General features: G+C 36.5%; 1 protein-coding gene across 15 annotated transcripts in view; it reads right to left on the bottom strand.

Moving 5' to 3' along the window:
• LOC104087897 (putative B3 domain-containing protein REM15) overlaps nt 1-19344 on the bottom strand; it is a 222796-nt gene that overhangs the window by 58731 nt on the left and 144721 nt on the right. For 6 of the 15 annotated variants that reach the window (XM_070191803.1, XM_070191804.1, XM_070191790.1 and 3 more), the window contains 8 exons: nt 5654-5784; nt 5345-5573; nt 4417-4491; nt 3697-3827; nt 3391-3619; nt 2197-2271; nt 1792-2103; nt 551-838 (listed from right to left, as the gene is read on the bottom strand). In XM_070191803.1, the coding sequence (XP_070047904.1) occupies nt 2069-2103; nt 2197-2271; nt 3391-3619; nt 3697-3827; nt 4417-4491; nt 5345-5573; nt 5654-5784 (905 nt within the window). In that variant the 3' untranslated portion in view covers nt 551-838; nt 1792-2068. Of the gene's footprint in view, nt 1-550; nt 839-1791; nt 2104-2195; nt 2272-3390; nt 3620-3696; nt 3828-4416; nt 4492-5344; nt 5574-5653; nt 5785-19344 lie in introns of those variants that run through there. The other 9 variants (XM_070191792.1, XM_070191791.1, XM_070191793.1 and 6 more) reach the window with 8 other exon arrangements.

Genomic DNA, 19344 nt, shown 5'->3' with positions numbered 1-19344 from the left:
TGTTAAAAAAAATATCTAAAACAATGCTTTGTAAATTTTATTATAGAATTGTGACCTAAATTTTAATATTCAATATTTAATATCGAATATATATAGTATATAAGATGTATATATAGCTTATCGAATATAGCTTATTATTTATATCGATTTATATATATATATATATCGATATAGAAGAAAATTAGAGAGAGATTGTGATAGATTAATGATTTTGTAAGGAAAAATGAAAGAATGATGGGGTATTTATAGTTGAAAATAGGGAAAAAGTGTAATTATAAAAAGTTTGGTATTAAAACAAAGTTGGGAGGGTTAATTGGCTATTTTATAAATAGCCAACGGCTATTTTTGACAGCCCAATGGCTATATAGCCGTTGGGACCGTTTGGCCCGTTAAGGGACCGGGCCGGTCCCGGGCCTGATGGGGCCAAATCATAAGACCAGCCCACGAGATCGGCCCAGGCCCACTAAAACCGGGTCAAACAGTCCTGGCCCGTTTAGCCCGTTTGGCCCGCGGTCCCGGACCTGCCCACTTGTCACCCTTACAAGTAACCTATTAAAATCGGTTAAATTACAAGACAACTACACAATCATTGAATACAACTACAATTTTGAAGAAACATGTACATGTCAAATCAAATGAAAGGCAACTGAAGCAAATATAATACAGCATATAAAAAAAGGTTTGGCTTATGAAGAACAAAAAAACTAAAGGCATATCTTCTGTTGAGATTAGGCAACATGTAGTAAATCCAAGAACATCATATTCTTCAGTTTTCCTTTCCTTGCCAATTCACTAACTTGTCAAGGGCTTTGCTTGGCATCCTTCCCAGAATATTTACCTGAAAATTTTCTTTTAACATAACATACTCTCTTCACAATGAATCAAAATTTTGTAGACACCACTATATAGCAATTAAAGTCCAAGACCTAAAGCTAGATTTTCTTTGGGTGGGTAGAGGCGGATTTAGGCGATGCAACTCCAGAAATGGCCTTTTTGACGCCACTAGACTAACAGGGTACTCCCTCCGATCCACAATAAGTGACATTTTTGTACAAACTCCTAGAAAATAAGTATTTTGACTAAATTACCCTTGATTAAATTTTGCATATTGTTAACTTGACACATTGGGCTATGTAAATAGGGACAAAATATGAAAAATTACAGTTAATTCATTCTTGATTATGTAAAAATGACACTTATTTTGGAGAAAAATAAAAAGGCCAAAAGGTCACTTATTATGGACCGGAGGGAGTAGTATTTAACGAGTGGCCTCAAAAAAGGCCATATAGTGCATATCCGATTTTGTAAAGCAATGCATCCAGATTATTTAAAACCTGTCAAGATCCTTTTAACATAAAAAATAATCTTTCTGTAGTAAGGATCATTGAAATAAGCAAGAATACTATTTTCGAGGGAAAATACAATTTACGGTGATTAATTCTTTCAGAGCATGTCATAATATTTTCAAATCACTAACATTGAAAATTTGTTCATGATTCCGTTCTCTCCATTGTAATAGCCTGACGGGAAAGAAGAAAAACAAAAGCATGTATCGCACGGAGGAAGATCATGAAAACAAGTAAATACTTACCCGCACCCAGTTTTTACACAAAATCAATATATTTAACCTAAGTAATTACAAAATAAAGTGAGAATACATATCACTTAACAATGGTTAAATGATAATTGTATGTAGGAAAGACACTTGTCATGTGTTTTTTGGTTTGGTATAAACATTTCGTGCAAATAAATTTTTATCATGAAAATATAGGGAAGCAAAGGAATACTCACAATGGAAAGCAACGGGTATTATTTGTTGTTGATCAGTTCAAACTTAATATGTATCTCCTACTTGGACATCATTTGCTTCTCTGAATTGTTGCCATCCCCTGTTAATCCCAACGTGAACTTCCATTGGCCCTAGTTGAACTTCAAGAATCATCTCACAATGTCTATTCATCAAGCCATTTGATTTTACAAAAGCCAATGGAAGATACAGCTCAAGTTTATCACATTGTATAGACCAATGTCGTGTTAGCATTAGCATCATCAACAGATGTTGAAGCAGTCACATTTGAGGTCTGATCTTAAGGTCTGTTATTCCTTTTAAAAGTGCATGAAGAAAAGATAGAATCAGAGAAATGAAAAGAAAAAAAATGTAATTCAGCGACAAGAGTTTGCTCTTGAAATCCAGACCTTGAGTGGAAACGCTTTTAGCATCCAACTTGATCTTCTTTCCTTCGGGCTGAAGTGATGCATTTCCTCTCAGATCTAGTTTTTAAAGACGCAACAATATAAGAAACAAAACTAAAACCAAAAAGAGAATTTGGAAAGAAATGTTATTGTCACATTAAAGATTGAAAATATTTTTCTTGTGGAAAAGAACAACAACATACCCAGTATAATCCCACATAGTGGGGTCTGAGAAGGGTAGTGTGTACGCAGACCTTACCCCTACCTTTATGGAGGTAGAGAGGTTATTTCCAATAGACCTTCGGCTCAGGCAAGCATAGGTACCACAATAATAACAAGAAACAATACGGGACAATACCGAAAAACCATGTAGAAACAGAGAAAAAAAAAAACAAGTATTCAAATAAGCCTACTACCAACCAAATGCGAGAGTACGTACTAACACTACTGGTATGAATAATCTAGACTACCTAACCTACTATCCTAATCTTAGACCTCCACTCCTTCCTATCACCGGTCATGTGGAAAAGAAGAGATGAAAAGAAATTAGGAAGGGCTTATTCAACTCCGAGAATTATAGGGCTTCTTTCAAGGACCTCAAAAAGGTCAACTGTAGCCAAAGCCTAGCTCCAGATTTTATTCTCAGTTGATGGAATTTTTGAAAAACTCATAAAACTTGGGAAAACATAAAAGATATGCTACCAATAAATGAGCAAAAAATGCTGTCCTCTCTTTTACTAAAACATTGTGTCTAGTGTTTTAGAATTCAGGCAATAGAAACTACAAATGAAGATTAAAAAAACAGTTGCAAAGAGAAGCTTTAATAACTAGAAAAGGACCTTATAAGTTAATATTATGTCATTGTATTTACGATTTAAAGAAAGAAATAGACGTACAGTAGCAGCTGACATTTGGAATATCTTTTTATCAATTTCTGGACTTGCGTTAGTCATGCCTTACGGTATCAAGGATGCTTATGAGAGCTGGTGCCTTTTGAACTTCTTTGGATTGTGTCTCCTCCTTAGTTATTCAGTAAGTTATTGTATGTGAGCAGTCACTCTTTTGTATATTTTTTGCTACGCATCTTCTTGATGCCATTTAATGAAATTATATTTTTAAAAAAAAAAAAAAAAAAACTAGACAAAAAACTGGAGAACTGGATTAAATTTAAGACAAGGACATAGATGAGAAATTAACCGTGAAACTTCAATATAGGCTTCTCTCCGTTGGCTACTATCCCAAACATTACTCGATCTCCTTCTTTTAAGCAATTAGCAACGCAGAACTCACGCCATCCACCTCCAATGTAGGTGAATCTTCCACATGAATATAGCGTAAATGTCCATGACCTTTGCTCGTCTCTTATCATTATTGTACATTTCCTGTCTCTGAGACCATGTTGTTGTGCGAATGGGCAAGGAACACGCTGGAACAGTTTATAACCAGTTTCACAAAAAGTTCATATGTTTTTCTGAATTCTCACATAACGAGATGAGTTCTTACCAGAAAACGCTTTGAAAGGTAATAGGGTTTCATGGTACAAATGAAATGAGGATGACCAAGATGCATGTCCTTAGCAGCTTCTACATTGGGAACAGCCTCACGTGATGATATGACGTTGGACTTTGGTTTTTCTGTTACATTTGTTAATTACACAAAAAGTCACGTAAGAAATATATATGGAAAGAATACTTACGATATACAAACAGAAGAAAATATCAATAGATCAACATGATAGAATCTGTCTTGGAGGTATAGATCTATCCAACTGTATGCAGATTTCTTGCATAGTAAAACTACTTTTCAGCTATGAAGACGATGAATCTACTTTTCCCATATTCTCTCTTGCACTATCTGATCATGGTTTTATTCAAATTCAAATGCTTATTATTTGTGAAAAAGTCTAATATTTTCTCAATTCGGCTAATCAACTATATACAGCATTCATTGTGAAATGCATCCTTCCTGAAAAGAAAAAAAGTCATGTAAGTTATCTCAACTCAATTAGTTATTGTGAATCATAACTTAGCACAACCTTTTTCATCATCTGTAGTGTATCAGATATATGGGAAAGCTCAAACAAGAGCTTACTAGCTATGTTCTACTATCACACCTCTCGTAGGAGTTAACTCTAGTTACCATTACTCTTAGCCTAGGTATTAGAAATGAAATGCAAAAAACGTATTAGATACAACAAGAAGGATTTGCTCATGAAATCCAGACCTTGAGTGGAAACTCTTTCAGTATCCGAATTAGTCTTCTTTCCTTCGGGCCGGAGTAATGCATTTTCTCTCAGATCTATTTTTAAATCGACATAAACAATCAACAATGTTAGAATTGCAACAAAATATGAATCTAAAACCAAGTAGAAAAGAATTGAGGGGAAAAGGAGAGATAAAAGTTATTTTAGAAGGGCTAATTCAACTCTCAGAAACATATAGCTTTTTGTTAGGAACTACTATCTCATGATATGCGCTACTCAGTGAAGTGCTTGAATAAGCCTAACATAAAACTTGAGAAAGAACTTTTTGGGGGAGCTGCTGTAAATAGTTCAAAAGACCTTCTACGAAACGCAAAAACATTTCTCAGTAACTGTTACTCTCAAGAAAGGGGAAAATCTTTCAGTGTTACTTCTAAAGATACTTTAATAAAATTACTAAATTTAAGACTGTTTAATAAATAAAAACTTCAATGATGAGTTTGTATTTTGTTATCAGTTGATGGAATTGGGCATTTGAAAGACTTCATAAGAACTTGAGAAAAATATGCTACTAAAATCAAAACAAACTAGGCAAATGGCGTCTACTTCTATTTTTTGGTGCATCTGGAATGAGAGGAATCACAGATGTTTTGAACTATTGATGGGATTTCAACTCCTAATCACTCTGTTAAAGCAATTTGTCTAAACAATTTATTTAGTTGGTTCAACCAAGTTCCAGTAACTAGCATTGAACTTTGTGTTTGCTCCTTAGTTATTCAGTAAGTTTTTGTATGTGAGCAGTGACTCTTTTGTTTATTTTTGCTACGCATCTTCTTGATGCCATTTAATGAAATTATCTTACTTCATTAAAAGAAGAAGAACAAGAAAGAACCAGACAAAAATTGGAGAACTGGATTAAATTTAAGAGAAGGGCTTAGATGAGAAGTTAACCGTGAAACTTCAATATAGGCTTCTCTCCATTGGCAACTATCCCAAACATTACTCGATCTCCTTCCTTTAAGCAATTTGCAATGCAGAAGTCGCGCCATCCACCTCCAATGTAGGTGACTGTGCCACATGAATATAGCGTAAATGTCCATGACCTTTGCTCATCTCTTATCATTATTGTACATTTCCTGTCTCTGAGACCATGTTGTCGTGCGAATGGGCTAGGAACACGCTGGAACAGTTTATAACCAGTTTCACATAAGCAGTTCATGTGTTGTTTCTGAATTTTCTCCTAACGAGATGAGTTCTTACCAGAAAATGCTTTGAAAGGTAATAGGGTTTCATGGTACAAATGAAATGAGGATGACCAAGATGCATGTCCTTAGCAGCTTCTACATTGGGAACAGCCTCGCGTGATGATATGATGTTGGACTTTGGTTTTTCTGTTACATTTGTTAATTAATGCACAAATCATGTAAGAAATAGATATGGAAATAATATTTACGATATACGAACAAAAGAACATATCAATAGTTCAACATGATATAATCTGTCTTGGAGGCTATAGATCTTTCCTACTGTATGCAGATTTCTTGCATAGTAAAACAAATTTTCCAGCTATGAAAACGATGAATCTACTTTCCACATATTCTCTCTTGCACTACGTGATCATGGTTTTATTCAAAATTCAAATGCTTATTATTTCGAAAAAGTCTAATATTTTCTCAATTCGGTTAATCAACTATATACAGCATTCGTTGTGTAATACATCCTTCCTGAAAAGAAAAAAGACATGTAAAAAACGTTTTTAACCTGTAGTGTATCAGATCTATGGGAAAGCTCAAACAAGACCTTACTAGCTCTGTTCTACTATCACATATCTGTTAGAAGTTAACTATAGTTACCATTTGAGCCTATGTATCATAAATGAAACGAAAAAAAACGTATTAGATATAACAAGAAGGATTTGCTCGTGAAATCCAGACCTTGAGTGGAAACTCTCAGTATCCGAGTTAGTCTTCTTTCAGAAAAGAAGTCATGTATGTTATCTCAAATTCTCAATTAGTTATTGTGAATCATATCTTAGCACAACATTTTTCATCATGTAATACCTGTAGTGTATCAGATCTATGGGAAAGCTCAAACAAGACCTTACTAGCTATGTTCTACTATCACACATTTGGTAGGAGTTAACTCTAGTTACCATTACTATTAGCCTAGGTATTAGAAATGAAATGCAAAAAACGTATTAGATACAACAAGAAGGATTTGCTCGTGAAATCCAGACCTGGAGTGGAAACTCTTTCAGTATCCGAATTAGTCTTCATTCCCTCGGGCTGGAGTGATGCATTTTTTCTCAGATCTAGTTTTTAAATCGACACAAACAGTCAACAATGTTAGAATTGCAACAGAATATGAATCTAAAACCAAGTAGAAAAGAATTTCTTTATTAACAATAAAGAAAGAAAATAAATTGAGGAGAAAAGGAGAGATGAAAGTTATTTTAGAAGGGCTAATTCGACTCTCAGAAACATATAGCTTTTTTGTTAGGAAATCCTATCTTATAGTATGCGCACTCAATGAAGTGCTTGAATAAGCCAAACATAAAACTTGAGAAAGAACTTTTTGAAGAGCTGCTGTAAATAGTTCAAAAGGCCTTCTACGAAACTCAAAAACATTTCTCAGTAACTGTTACTCTCATGAAAGGAGAAAATCTTTTGTAGATACTTTAGTAAAATACTACATTTAAGATATATTTGAGAACACATGGAAGATATATTACTAAAAAATGAACAAATATGGTGTGGTCTGTTTCACCAGGACACTACTGTTCACCAACAAAATTTGTGTCCAGTATTTTAAAATTCAAACCATAGAAACTACATATGAAGACAAGAACAGTAGCAACGGGAGCTTTAATTGTATTTATGATCTAAAGAAAGAAATAGATAAAAAGTGAAAACTGGATGAAATTTAAGAAAAAGGCTTAGATGAAAATTTTGCCATGAAACTTCCATATAGGCTTTTCTCCACTGGCGACTATCTCAAATGAAATGAGGTAATATGGTAATATGGTTTCATGGTACAAATGAAATGAGGGTGAGAGAGAGGTATGTTCTTAGAAGCTTCTACGTTGAGGAAAGCCTTGTGTGATGACATGAGGTTGGACTTTGGTTTTTCTATTACATTTGCTAATTACACATAAAGCCATGTAAGAAATAGAAATATTTTGTGGAACGGATACTTCCAACATACGAACAAAAGAACATATGAATAGTTAATTATAAACAAATACATGACTAGAAATTAAATATGACGAAAAGATTACAGTTAAAGTATGAATAGCATCTAAACATGCACCTCAGCTTTTGGCTAATTGTTTATCTAATAGAAGTTGAAACTTATTATAAGGTTAAGAGAAATAACTTGCAAATTCATCAAGTATAAACTGATTGTACTATAATAAGCATCAATTGATTAATTTTGTGATGCTATTGATGTTCGTTTCAGTAATTACAGTGCAGTACTACTGTTTAAAGTTCTATATTCCTTTAGAAGATCATAAACTACTGCTTTAGTTTATACTCATGTCATCAATATATCTCCGGAAAGGTTGAAGACTACACTGCATCTCTAATGTGACTCTAAAGATCTTTACCATTTGAAATCAAATTTCCAACTGTTTGGTTGGGTAAATTTTTAGAAGTGTAGTTGATATGAGAATCATGTTTTACAGTTTGGAGTTTGGACAACCAAACACTAAGCTAGCGTTTGGACATAAATTTGGTTGAAACTTGAAAAAAGAGTTCTTGAAGTTGTGTTGAAAAATAATTTTTGGAAGTTGAAGTTGTGTTTGGACATGCATTTTATTTGAAAAAAAGTTAAAGTTTTGTGAGTGGAAGAAAAGATTTCAGCCAAAAACTGGTTTAACTTGAGAAAAAAGTTCAAAATTTTTTCAAAAACTAATCATGTTCTATGAACAAACGGTGTTTTCCAAGAAAAAAAATTGAAAAAATGTACCCGAAATTTATGGCCAAACGGGTGCTAAATAATTTGATTGAAGATGTAATACAGTGTCATGGTATATATAACAAAGTAAAAAGATTGTTGAAAATTAAGAGATAGCTTAAATGAGAAAACTTACGATGGAATTTCCATATTGGTCTTTCTCCGTTAGCAACAACCTCAAACATTATACGATCTCCAACCTTTATGTCATTTGCATCACGGAATTCACCCCATTTACCTCCAATATAGACTTGAGAATAGGAGGTATATAGCTTTAAATTCCATGACCTTTGTCTTTCACCTCTAATAATCAAACCACATTTCTTGTTTTTGAGGCCATTTGCCTTTGTAAATTTTCCAGGAAGGCGCTGAAATAATTTATAACAATTTGCAAATTTCATCAAACATACCATATGCTTCATATTTTTGCAGTAACTAACGCCAATAAACCAAGGGGGGGAAAATAAAATGGTGCACAAGTCTCCTTTAGCCCGAAGATTCTTGAAGGGTTAGGGCGAAATGAATTTTGATACTTACAAAGTAACTTTTCGAAAAGCAATAGGATCTAACTGTGCATACAACATGAGATTGACCAATAGGGTTTTGAGGAGCAGCTTCTGCATGGGGAAAAGTCTTGCATTGTCAATTGTAGACAAATCCATATCAATAAATTAAATATGACAAAATGATTACGATCAGAACATGAATAATATACAAACATCCACCCCATCTTTGAGCTAATTTTCAATCTAAACAGATTGAATGTTATGTTAAGATTAAGGGAATTAAGTTGCAAATTCATCAAGTTTAAGCTAATGGGTTCTAAAGATATCACCTTTGATTTCAAATTTCTTGGAAGGATCTTTAACAGTATGTGCGTCTTCTTCGTCTTGCAGATACTCCGCATACTCTCTGTCACAGTGACTTGAATCAAAGATGGTAACCTCAAACTCCATCTCTCCTTCATGTCTGAAAATCAATAAATCTCCTAACTGTAATCCATGCTCTTCTGCAAACTTTTCCCAACCCTCTTCCAGTCGCTGGCCATTCAGCTTCACCAGCCACTTTTTACTACCCCTTCTCAGTACTGCATGTTCATGCTCATGTCCCTTTAGATACTTCAGAAAACCTTTAGGAATTTTCTGCAGTACAACATAAACTTAGAGTTGTCTTGTTATAAATCATCAAGCTGTTTTGTTTAGTATGTGAAACAGTACTATTTTTCTCACCAGATAAACAATTAAAAAGGGCAAAGGGTCAAATTTGCCCCTGAACTATGAGAAATGGTCTCTGTCCGGCCTCTGGTAATAGTTGGGGTCAATCATATGCCCTTGCCGTAACAAAAATGGGTAATATTTTCCCTTATTGACTAATGAACTGATTAGTACAGTTTACTGCCACGTGTCCAAAATTTAATAACAGGAGAAGGGTCAAACTTGCCCTGAAATAAGCGAAATGGTCTAGACATTGCCTCCGTTAATAGTTTCGGTCAATCATTCCAGTAGATATGAATTCTCGAAGGAAACGTGGCAAGAGAGCTGCTATATTTCATGGTATTGAGGAAGATGGTATAAGGGCTTCTTCTCATACCCTTCGCACAAAATTGATGAACAAGAGAATGAGAGGGTAATAGATTGATTGCAAGATATGGTTAATCTGCTAAAAAGATCGTCCACTGACACCAGCCTTGTGGTGGACCTTGGGATGTGCTGCTTGTCGGAGCTCTTCTGTCAAGTATCTTTCCGATTGAAAATATTCAAACCCGGCCCAGTGAATTTCCAGATCCATTCCAGCTGAGAACCACCACTACCAATGCAAACAAGCTCTACGGTCCGTTGGGGCTTTAAGCGCAAATAAAGCGTGGATTTTAATTAAGAACGGTGCAAATGGAGAAAAAAATACAAATATATTTGTGTAGTTCAAGACAAATAATTACAAGTTTACAGCATGAATAACAAATATATGCGCAAAGAAGTTGAAAAATATTAACGATAAAGTGAAATATCAATTATTTAGTGTCGCCTCCTCAGGATTAAGCTCATTGGGCAAAGAAAGTATGTCTTCTTACCACCTTGATGACGACAAGTGCCCACTAGGCGAGGCGAAGCACTTAACATATTTTGCACCTCGCATCAAGGCTTAAGCACGCCTTTGACAACACTGCTACCAGTAACTTTTACAGTTACCTGAATTTTCACTGACCACCCTCGTCTCGTCTCATCTCCCCCTAGCTACTCCGATAGAACCCTCTCAGCTATCAAACCCCAATTATTTGGTCATTGTCGCCCACTATCCAGAATCTTTATCCCTTAGCCGGTATCTATTTTGCCCGAAAATGGTTTAATTATCTGTTGTGGTGGAACATTGTTTCACTATTGCCATATCTCTAATTTGTCGGTGTTAGTCGGTTAAGAAGATTAAAATGGATGGGGTTGTTAAAAGGCAACAACAACAACGACCCAGTAAAATTCCACAAAGTGGGGTCTGGGGAGAGTAGTGTGTACGCAGACCTTACCCCTACCCCGATGGGGCAAAGATATTGTTTCTGATAGACCCTCGGCTCAGGAAGACCGGAATAAAACAAGAAGAGATAATTCATTTGTAACGTCAGCAGAAACCGTAGAAATAGTAACAGAAGCATAAAAACCAAAAAATAAATGACATGCAATAACAGTAACCAGTAATTAATGTCTGTGGCTAAGAAAAACAGAAAGGATAGTGTGGACTCAATATTAACCACAAGCCGTCTAAGATCAACCCTATCCAACCCCGACTCACCCCCGGTAAGAAGTAGGAAAAGCTCGACTACCCCCTATCCTACGACCCTAATGCTTGACCTAAGACCTTCCTATCAAGGGCCATGTACTCGGAAATCCGCAGTCGTGCCATATCCTGCCTGATCACCTCTCTCCAATACTTCTTAGGCCGCCCTCTACCTCTTCTCGTACCCACCGCAGCCACTCACACCTCCTCATTGGAGCATCAAGGCTTCTACTCCGCACGTGCCCGAACCATCTGAGCTTCGCTTACCGCATCTTGTCATCCACAGGGGCCACGCCCACCTTCTCCCGAATAACTTCAATCCTAATCTTATCTATCCTAGTATGCCCGCACACCCACCTCAACATACTCATCTCTGCTACCTTCATATTCTGGATATGAGAGTTATTAACCGGCCAACACTCTGCCCCATATAACATGGCCGGTCTATTAAGGGAGGATAAAAAGGGATAGTTAATATTGACCCTTTTCCTTTTATTAAAATTTGGACAGGTGACAGCAGACCGTGCTAATCAGTTCAGTTAGCCAGTGAGGCTAAATATAGCCTACTTTTGTAACAAACTAGCAGCAAAGGCATGATTAACCCCAACTATTAAGGGAGGGCATATGCAGACATTTTTGCATAGTTCATGAGCAAATTTAACCTTTTTGCATGTTCATATGGACTATGTTTTTTGAATTTTAGTGTTTTTCTTTTCTGGGACAAATTGTTACCTCCATATCATATAGTATATAAATATATAAGCAAAGATGAAATAATTACTAAAAACAGTTAATTTTGACTCACCAGAGCGTGCTTGAAGCCTGGCAGAATAGGCTTGAAAAAGTGAGGCTTCGCTGGACGGACTTTCATAGCCAGCTGTCAAAAAATGCAGTTAACTATCTTTTTCTACTTTGTAATTGATAGAATTGAAAGAAGATTGATACTTCAACTCAGTTCAGAGGATGCAATTATTTGGTAACTGAAACTTGAAAGGAATGGCAGCTTTTACTGTGGGACTGTCTAAAATAGATGAAATTTTCACAGAATCCCGAAGCAACTTGGGATAAAAAAGATTAGCAAAAATATTATATTTACAGGCGTGGGAAATGGGAACTGGCGGGTTTTTCATTGGTAATGGGTAAACCAGTCAATATGGGCTAGCCTATGCAGGCCTTGGTATTTGAGGACTGGGGCCGGGTCGGTCCATCATTTCTATGGGCCTTAAAATTTCAACTCAGTCCTATGTGGGCCATGGGCTCCCACGGGCCGGTCCACAATTCTTTAAAGACATTTTTTATACTTAAGTTATAATCTGAAAGTGTAAAAGAATAAATATTTACAAGTCAAAAAATATTTAGTTTGACAAAAAGCTTTTGTAAAATTTGGAGTAATAACTTTTGATAGTGTTTCAATAGATTACAATAAAAACAAAAAGGAGAGAACAATATTCCATTCATTACCAATCAAAACTCAAAATACAACAACCCAATATAATCTCACTAGTGGGGTATGGGAAGGGTAGTACACAGACCTTACCCATACCCTGGAGTAGAGAGGCTGTTTCCGATAGACCCTCGGCTTCCTCTCTCCAAGAATTTCCCACCTTGCTCTTGGGGTGACTCGAAGTCACAACCTCTTAGTTGGAAGTGGAGGGTGCTCACCAATAGAGCAACTCATTCTTGTCACCGGTGAAAATTCATGATGTAGTTTGTTGGACTAATTGTTTTTTCCTTTGGGTATTTCGTATTTCGCCATTCCTTCAATGGTGAACTAATATGAATAATTTTATTTTCGATAAATAACTGACATTTTTCTATTAGCATTTTATTTGTGATAGCAGAGAGTTCTAATTTAAGGAAATATACATTGAAAATGACTAATTTGCATTCCATGTATCAACAAATGAAATATTGTACTCTAGAAAACTAGCCAGCCTTGCCATTCGGATGACAGCGCTCATTTTCTTGCCCATCGCCAACTGCTTTTGTTATCTTGTCAATTTACTTATAAATTTTAAAGGAAATGATCTAAATTTACACCTTGTTATATGTAATATCTCAATTTTATCCTCTCTTACACTTACACTGTTATTCCCGATCAATATTCCTGTATTTGTAAATATTAATTCTGCAAAATATAAGTTAACGTAATGAAACAATAATAATGAATTCGAGCCCACTGAATTCACAGTGTTTCCTTAAGGAATTTAATCCCCTCCTAGTACCCAAGGTAATGGATTATTTCCTCCCAGGATAGAACGAATTACACACTGGTGTAGCGGTACTTCAAACCCCAGTGTTTCGGCGAACACAAAGTTCGGTAGCAAATCACACTTACAGTTGCTTTGTTTGAAGTTTAAAAACAATGCAGAACAAAGGAGGAGATACTCAGAAAATCGAATGGAAATGCTGAGAGGAAGGAATGCAATGTATAGCTAATTGTATGTTGAGTTCTTGTTTCTTCCTTCAACATTGCTGCTCATTTATATAGCAACCAAGAAGGAGTGCAAGACCAAAACGTCCACCCTTCATGGTGGAGCAAGCATTAAGTGTTTGTGGAGCAAGCACTTCATGGTGTGTGGAGCAAGCACTTCATGGTGGGAAGACCATTATCCGGCTGCCAATTATCAATACACGGATTGGAAAATATCCGTTACAAATACGGATAATCTTACGTTAATATTTACTATTAACAAATAAATTTGGTCCAAAAAATTAATCAATCAATCGATCATTTGACCAAATCCAAATCCAAATCCAAATCCGAATCCGAATCCGAATCCGAATCCGAATCCGAATCCGTAGCCGTAGCCGTAGCCGTAGCCGAAGCCGAGCCGAGCGAGCGAGCGACGACGACGGCGCGAGGCTTGCTTTCTTCTTAACTCTTTAAGAGCTACAAGAAGAGCAATCATATATATACCCACCAAAAATGTCTTCCACTTCCAATATGGGACAATGTCTTATTGTTAAGAGGGGGAAACTTAAAATTTTACTCAAAATTTCATTTTCCCTCCATTTCCCATTCACCCTCATTTTAAGAATATTACATCTTAAAATAAAACCTCAACAATCCCCCACATGAATGGGGAATGGCTATATCACGGAAGTATGCATGAAAAACTGTGTGATTTACAAGCAAGGATTAATTGCATCTGGATAAGTAGGTTTCCCTTTGAACTTTCCGTAGTAAACTTATGTCGGATATACTCGGTCAATCGGTAGATTTGATATCTTTGAACCGTCGATCTTTGGTGTATACCTAGACAACCATAAGTCACACAATCAACCCTTAACCGTCTTTGGTTCTCATTGTTGTGTTCGTTTCAGCCATGAACACCGCCTGGTTCATAAGTGCGTAGAGAACTGGCCTTACAAAGTTCTCCTTGAAGCGGCTCACACTTCACACTTAAATAGGTGATTCCTAAACGTGTCATCCTGTAGATACACTATTTGATATACCCCGTATCAAATTTAGAAATCATTAAAAAGCCTTAATGCTTTATCCTTGGTACTGAACATTGTCTCATCACGAGAATGGACTAAAATTTTATTTGACAATGTTGAACCGTCATTAATGACTTTGTTTGATCTCTTTGAACCTAGATCTTGGGATCTCCAGTCTTCTAGGTAGAGTTACCGCCACAATGACTTGTTCTCGGCCATAGCCCCATTCCCCTTGATGATTTCTCAACTACCTCTCTAGTTAGGCCTTTTGTAAGTGGATCCGACACATTATCACTTGACTTTACATAGTCAATTGTGATAATTCCTCTAGAGAGTAATTGCCTAACGGTTTTATGTCTTCGTCGTATATGACGAGATTTACCGTTATACATGACGCTCCCAGCCCTTCCAATTGCCGCTTGACTATCACAATGTATGCATATTGATGTCAACGGTTTGGGCCAAAATGGAATGTCTTCCAAGAAATTCCGGAGCCATTCAGCTTCTTCACCGGCTTTATCTAAGGCTATGAATTCAGCCTCCATTGTAGAGCGGGCAATACATGTTTGTTTGGACGACTTCCAAGATACCGCTCCTCCACCAATAGTGAAAACATATCCACTCGTGGACTTAGAATCAGTTGAACCGGTGATCCAATTTGCATCACAGTATCCCTCAATCACCGCAGGGAAATTACTGTAGTGCAATTCAAAGTTCTGGGTATGTTCTAAATATCCCAAAACTCGTTTCATTGCCATCCAATGAGATTGGCCTGGATTGCTCGTATATCGACTCAGTTTACTTATAGCACAAGCTATGTCTGGTCGTGTACAATTCATGATATACATTAAGCATCCCAATACACGAGCATAATCCAATTGTGATATGCTTTGGCCTTTGTTCTTTGCTAATGCAAGATTCACGTCAATTGGAGTCTTTGCAACTTTAAAGCCCAAGTGCTTGAATTTTTCAAGTACTGTCTTAATATAATGAGATTGTGACAATGCCAGACCTTGAGGAGTCTTATTGATCTTAATTCCCAGAATTAAATCAGCAACTCCCAAGTCTTTCATATCAAATTTGCTATTGAACATACGCTTAGTAGCATTTATGTTGGCAATGTCATTACTCATTATCAACATATCATCCACATATAGGCAAACAATGACTATGTGATTTGGAACATTTTTAATGTACACGCATTTATCACATTCATTTATCTTAAAACCATTTGACAACATTGTTTGGTCAAATTTCGCATGCCATTGTTTGGGTGCTTGTTTTAGTCCGTAAAGAGACTTAACAAGTCTACATACCTTCTTTTCTTTACCTGGAACCACAAACCCTTCGGGTTGTTCCATGTAAATTTCTTCCTCCAACTCTCCATTTAAGAAGGCCGTCTTAACATCCATTTGATGAATTTCAAGACCATACACTGCAGCTAATGCTACTAACATCCGTATGGACGTAATTCTTGTAACTGGAGAGTATGTATCAAAGTAGTCTAGACCTTCTCGTTGTCTATACCCTTTGACTACGAGCCTTGCCTTGAATTTATCAATAGTGCCATCATCTTTGATTTTTCTCTTAAAAATCCATTTAGAACCCAAAGGTTTATTTCCAGGAGGAAGATCAACCAATTCCCAGGTATGGTTGTTCAATATGGATTCTATTTCACTATTGACTGCCTCTTTCCAAAACAATGATTCCGAAGAAGTCATAGCTTCTTTAAATGTTTGAGGCTCATTCTCCAATAAGAAAGTCACAAAATCTGGTCCAAATGAAGTAGACGTTCTTTGACGTTTACTACGTCTTGGATTCTCCTGATTACATGTACTTTCTTTTGTTTCTTCCCGAGGTCGTTTAGATCCTTTACCAAACGACTCACATTCCTTTTTATACGGATATATATTTTCAAAAAACTCAGCATTATCTGATTCTATAACCGTATTATTATGAATCTCGGGATTTTCTGATTTATGAACCAGAAATCGATATGCTTTACTATTTGTCGCATATCCTATGAAAACACAATCAACGGTTTTCGGTCCTATCTTTACCCTTTTGGGTTTAGGAACTTGCACTTTTGCCAAACACCCCCACACTTTAAAATAATTCAAGTTGGGCTTCCTTCCTTTCCATTGTTCATAAGGAATGGATTGTGTTTTGCTATGGGGCACTCGATTTAATATTCGATTAGCCGTAAGAATGGCTTCCCCCACAAGTTCTGTGGCAAACCAGAACTTATCAACAACGCATTCATCATCTCCTTTAATGTGCGATTCTTTCTTTCCGCAATCCCATTAGATTGGGGCGTGTAAGGGGCTGTTGTTTGATGAATAATTCCATATTCTAAACATATTTCTTCAAAAGGAGATTCATATTCACCACCCCTATCACTTCTTATCATTTTTACTTTCTTGTTAAGTTGCGTTTCAACTTCATTTTTGTATTGCCTGAATGCGTCTATTGCTTCATCTTTACTATTCAGTAAGTAAACATAGCAATATCGAGTACCATCGTCAATAAAAGTTATGAAATACTTCTTTCCACCGCGAGATGGTATTGACTTCATGTCACAAATATCTGTGTGAATTAAGTCTAAAGGATTCGAATTCCTTTCAACTGACTTATAAGGATGTTTAACATACTTACATTCCACACATATTTGACATTTTGATTTTTCGCATTCAAACTTGGGCAGTACTTCCAAGTTAATCATTTTCCGCAAGGTTTTATAATTGACATGACCCAAACGCACATGCCATAAATCATTTGACTCAAGTAAGTAAGAAGAAGCTGGAATATTATTATTATTTTCAACAACCATTACATTGAGATTGAAAAGGCCCTCGGTGAGGTAACCTTTTCCCACAAATATTCCATTCTTACTAATTACAACCTTGTTGGATACAAAAACGCACTTAAAACCGTGCTTAACAAGAAGTCCAGTAGAGACTAAATTCTTTCTCATTTCGGGAACATGAAGGACATTGTTCAAAGTCATGACCTTGCCAGAAGTCATTTTTAGAAATACCTTCCCATATCCTTCAACTTTTGCTGTTGAAGCATTTCCCATATAAACTGTCTCTCCGGGTTCAGCAAGAGCATAGGTAGCAAAAGCCTCTCTAACTCCACAAACATGGCGAGTGGCTCCTGAATCAAACCACCACAGTTTAGGATTTCCCACCAAGTTACATTCAGAGAGCATGGCACACAAGTTATCAACATCATCATGGTTTACTACCATGTTTGCTTGACCCCTTTTCTTGTCTTTCTTCGGAGCACGACACTCCGTAGATTTGTGTCCGGATTTTCCACAGTTGTAGCAGTTTCCACTGAACCGCTTCTTGCTTGGGTTGTATTTCGGACCAGAAGCCTTCTTCCTCTTTTTGTTAGCTTCAACAATATTTGCTCCCATTATTGTTGAATTTCCACGGCCTCTCCTTTCAGCAGCTTTATTGTCCTCTTCAATTCTCAACCGAACAATGAGATCTTCAAGGGACATTTCCTTTCGTTTGTGTTTCAAATAATTTTTGAAGTCCTTCCACAACGGAGGCAACTTCTCAATCATTGCTGCTACTTGGAATGCTTCGTTGATTACAAGACCTTCAGCAAGTAGATCATGAATAATCACTTGCAATTCCTGGACTTGAGTAATAACAGACTTGCTATCTATCATTTTGTAGTCCAGAAATTTTGCGGCAACGAATTTCTTCATCCCGGCATCTTCAGTCTTATATTTCTTTTCAAGCGCATTCCACAATTCTTTGGATGTCTCCATGCTACTGTATACATTATACAGATTATCATCCAGTCCGCTAAGAATATAATTCTTGCATAAAAAATCAGAATGCTTCCACGCTTCAATCACGAGAAAGCGTTCATTATCTGGAGTTTTATCCGGCAGATCAGGAACATCTTCCTTGATGAACTTCTGTAAACATAACGTAGTTAAGTAGAAGAACATCTTCTGCTGCCAGCGTTTGAAATCAATCCCGGAAAATTTTCCGGGTTTTTCTGCCGGTGCCAACGCCGGTGTTCGGCTTGTCGTTGCGTTGGCAGTCGCCATCGGAACAGCTTGGTTTTCGTTTTCAGTCATCATCTTTTCTGTAAAAGAATGACACAAACAAACGTTTAATACACGTTTTCAAACTGGAGTAAAAATCACGTAGATTTTAATATCCAACAAAACGCCACGAAGGCTTTACTCTCCAAAACGGGAGTACACAAAACCACAAAGGTTTTAGTTTGCAGAATAATAAGAATAACACAAGTACAGAAATAAATATTAAATTCCTTAAGATTGTTATTCCCGGTCAATATTCCTGTATTTGTAAATATTAATTCTGCAAAATATAAGTTAACGTAATGAAACAATAATAATGAATTCGAGCCCACTGAATTCACAGTGTTTCCTTAAGGAATTTAATCCCCTCCTAGTACCCAAGGTAATGGATTATTTCCTCCCAGGATAGAACGAATTACACACTGGTGTAGCGGTACTTCAAACCCCAGTGTTTCGGCGAACACAAAGTTCGGTAGCAAATCACACTTACAGTTGCTTTGTTTGAAGTTTAAAAACAATGCAGAACAAAGGAGGAGATACTCAGAAAATCGAATGGAAATGCTGAGAGGAAGGAATGCAATGTATAGCTAATTGTATGTTGAGTTCTTGTTTCTTCCTTCAACATTGCTGCTCATTTATATAGCAACCAAGAAGGAGTGCAAGACCAAAACGTCCACCCTTCATGGTGGAGCAAGCATTAAGTGTTTGTGGAGCAAGC

This window comes from Nicotiana tomentosiformis, chromosome 12 (assembly GCF_000390325.3).
Source record: "Nicotiana tomentosiformis chromosome 12, ASM39032v3, whole genome shotgun sequence".
In the NCBI taxonomy this organism is placed as follows: Eukaryota; Viridiplantae; Streptophyta; class Magnoliopsida; order Solanales; family Solanaceae; genus Nicotiana; species Nicotiana tomentosiformis.
Note: the sequence above shows the minus strand (reverse complement) of the source record. Positions and strands in the feature narration are given on the sequence as shown.